We start from the raw sequence: 2,566 nt of genomic DNA, 5'->3' as shown, positions 1-2,566 counted from the left end.
GGTTGCCCTCGCCGCAGTCCTCCAGTATGATGTGGGTCTGGGAGGGAGGGGAGGGACCAGGGGGGACAGGGGGACAGTGGGGGGGTTCGGGATGGGGAGTCATTCGGGACAATAGGAGGTACAGAGGGGACATCCCGGGGAGGGATTGGGGACAGCAGGGAGGGTAGGGGCAGATCCCAGGGGGAGGTTGGGGACAGTGAGGGGTACAGAGGGGACATTGTGGGGCAATAGGAGGTACAGAGGGGACATCCCGGGGAGGGATTGGGGACAGCAGGGAGGGTAGGGGCAGATCCCAGGGGGAGGTTGGGGACAGTGAGGGGTACAGAGGGGACATTGTGGGGAGGGATCGGGGACAACAGCGGGTACTGGAGACATCCCAGGGAGGGCCTGGGGACAGGGGGGGGGGGGGTACAGAGGGGACATCCCAGGGAGGCACGAGGGACAGTGCGGCATACTGGGGGGACATCCCAGGGAGGGATTGGGGATGGGGGTGCGGTACAGAGGGGACATCCCAGGGAGGGACTGGGGACAGCAGGGTGGGCACAGAGGCTTGGGCAGCAGGACATGCCAGGGAGCAACTGGGGACAGCAGCCCAGGGGGGTACTGGGGACAGTGGGGGGGACTGGAGGGACAACCTGAGGAGGGAGCAGGGACAGCGGGGGAGGCAGGGGGGACATCCCACAGAGACACTAGGGACAGCGGGGAGGGCAGGGGTTATGTCCCAGGGAGGGGTTGGGGACACTGGGGACAGGCTAAGGACCGCGGGGCCAGAGCACAGCAGTGGCAGCGGGTCCCCCGGGCTGGGGGTACCCACACGTGCCCTGGCCCAGCCGTGGGGACGTGCCCACCCTGGGTCACCGCAGCGATGTCCCCAGCTCAGCCGCGTCCCCCCTACCTGCGCCTGCACCAGGGTGTCCCCGTAGAGCACCAGCCCCAGGCCCCCCCCGGGCAGCGCCAGGCTCAGGCTCAGGGCAACCGGGCTCAGCTTGTCCTTGAAGTCGGCCTCGTCCTGGGGGCACCCATGGGCAGAGCACCCCAGCAGGCACGCGGGGTGCCTGCCCCCCACCCTACCCCGGGGCCCCTACCCACCCAGGCTGGGGACACCACTGTCCTCATCCCTGTCCCCCAACCTACTGGGGCTGCAGATGCCGCTGTCCCCACCCCTGTCCCCATCCCAGCTGGAGGTGCTACTGTCCCCATCCCTGTCCCCCAACCTCCTGGGGCTGCGGATGCCGCTGTCCCCATCCCTGTCCCCATCCCAGCTGGAGAACCCCGGGGCCCCTACCCACCCAGGCTGGGGACACCACTGTCCTCATCCCTGTCCCCCAACCTACTGGGGCTGCAGATGCCGCTGTCCCCACCCCTGTCCCCATCCCAGCTGGAGGTGCTACTGTCCCCATCCCTGTCCCCCAACCTCCTGGGGCTGCGGATGCCGCTGTCCCCATCCCTGTCCCCATCCCAGCTGGAGATGGTAATGGTACTGTCCCCATCCCTGTCCCCCAACCTCCTGGGGCTGGGGATGCCACTGTCCCCATCCCTGTCCCCCAACCTCCTGGGGCTAGGGATGCCGCTGTCCCCACCCATGCCAGCCCACGCTGGCACCGTCCCCATACCTGCAGGTAGGCGGTGAGGTTGTGGCACAGGGGGGGTGTCCCCGGGGCCAGTGCCAGCGCCCTGTGCCAGGACGACTGGTGGCCCTGCAGCAGCATGACCCTCCGGGAAAGCTTGGGCTTCAGCCGGTCCAGCTGCAGCTCGGCGTCGAGGCCTGGCAGGGCACAGCGGATAGAGGGGGGCATGGCAGTGGTGCCAGCCCTGGTGACACCCCGGCAGTGCCCCTTGTCCCTCCCTGGGTGATGCTGGCACTCACGGATGCTCTGGGGGATGCGCTGGCCCATCACGCTGACGCACAGCACCACGGGGAAGCTGCAAGGGGGACAGCACCCAGGGGTGCTCAGGGACCTGCCACCATCCCCGGGGCGATGTCCCCACACTGGTGGTGTCCCCACGGCAGTGTCCCCACGGCGGCGTCCCCACCACATGGCTCACCAGCTGACATGGGCGCCGGAGCCGGGCAGGACACATGCCAGGATCTTGGGGTTCAGCCCATCAGGGACACTCAGCTGGGTCCGGGCCACCACCACGGGCTGTCCCCTGGGACACGGGGACAGAGCTGAGGTGCCAGGGGACCCGGGCAGGGACCTCCCCAGGCCGTGCTGCCACCGGAGCCGGTGGGACAGGCACTCACCGGTACACGGCCACCTTGGCCGCCCCGTAAGCCCCCACCAGCAGATCTGTGAGGACAAGCAGGGGGTCGGTGAGGGGGTTGGTGCCGCCGGGGTGGCACGGCGGGGGCCACGCGGCGGGGCCATACCTGGGTAACCATTGCCATCCAGGTCAGTGGCACCGCGCAGGGCGAAGCCGAAGGCGGCTGGGCCGGGGAAGGGGCTGTCGAGGCATTGGGTGGGCATCGGCATCAAACCCTCGCTCTGCCCGCGGAAGATGAAGACCTGCCCGCTGCCACTGTCACCCCCCAACGGGGCACCCACGGCCACATCTGGGGACACGG

General features: G+C 69.2%; 1 protein-coding gene across 1 annotated transcript in view; it reads right to left on the bottom strand.

Moving 5' to 3' along the window:
- Positions 1-2,566, bottom strand: part of ITGA2B (integrin subunit alpha 2b) — an 8,867-nt gene that overhangs the window by 3,103 nt on the left and 3,198 nt on the right. Inside the window, exons 9-14 of the mRNA XM_019474269.1 lie at positions 2,372-2,554; positions 2,246-2,291; positions 2,047-2,151; positions 1,868-1,923; positions 1,614-1,765; positions 896-1,009 (exon numbers count right to left, since the gene is read on the bottom strand). Of these exons, the coding sequence (XP_019329814.1) occupies positions 896-1,009; positions 1,614-1,765; positions 1,868-1,923; positions 2,047-2,151; positions 2,246-2,291; positions 2,372-2,554 (656 nt within the window). The remainder of the gene's footprint in view (positions 1-895; positions 1,010-1,613; positions 1,766-1,867; positions 1,924-2,046; positions 2,152-2,245; positions 2,292-2,371; positions 2,555-2,566) is intronic.

The sequence above is a fragment of the Aptenodytes forsteri genome, unplaced genomic scaffold (assembly GCF_000699145.1).
Source record: "Aptenodytes forsteri isolate BGI_AS27 unplaced genomic scaffold, ASM69914v1 Scaffold249, whole genome shotgun sequence".
NCBI lineage: Eukaryota > Metazoa > Chordata > Aves > Sphenisciformes > Spheniscidae > Aptenodytes > Aptenodytes forsteri.
Note: the sequence above shows the minus strand (reverse complement) of the source record. Positions and strands in the feature narration are given on the sequence as shown.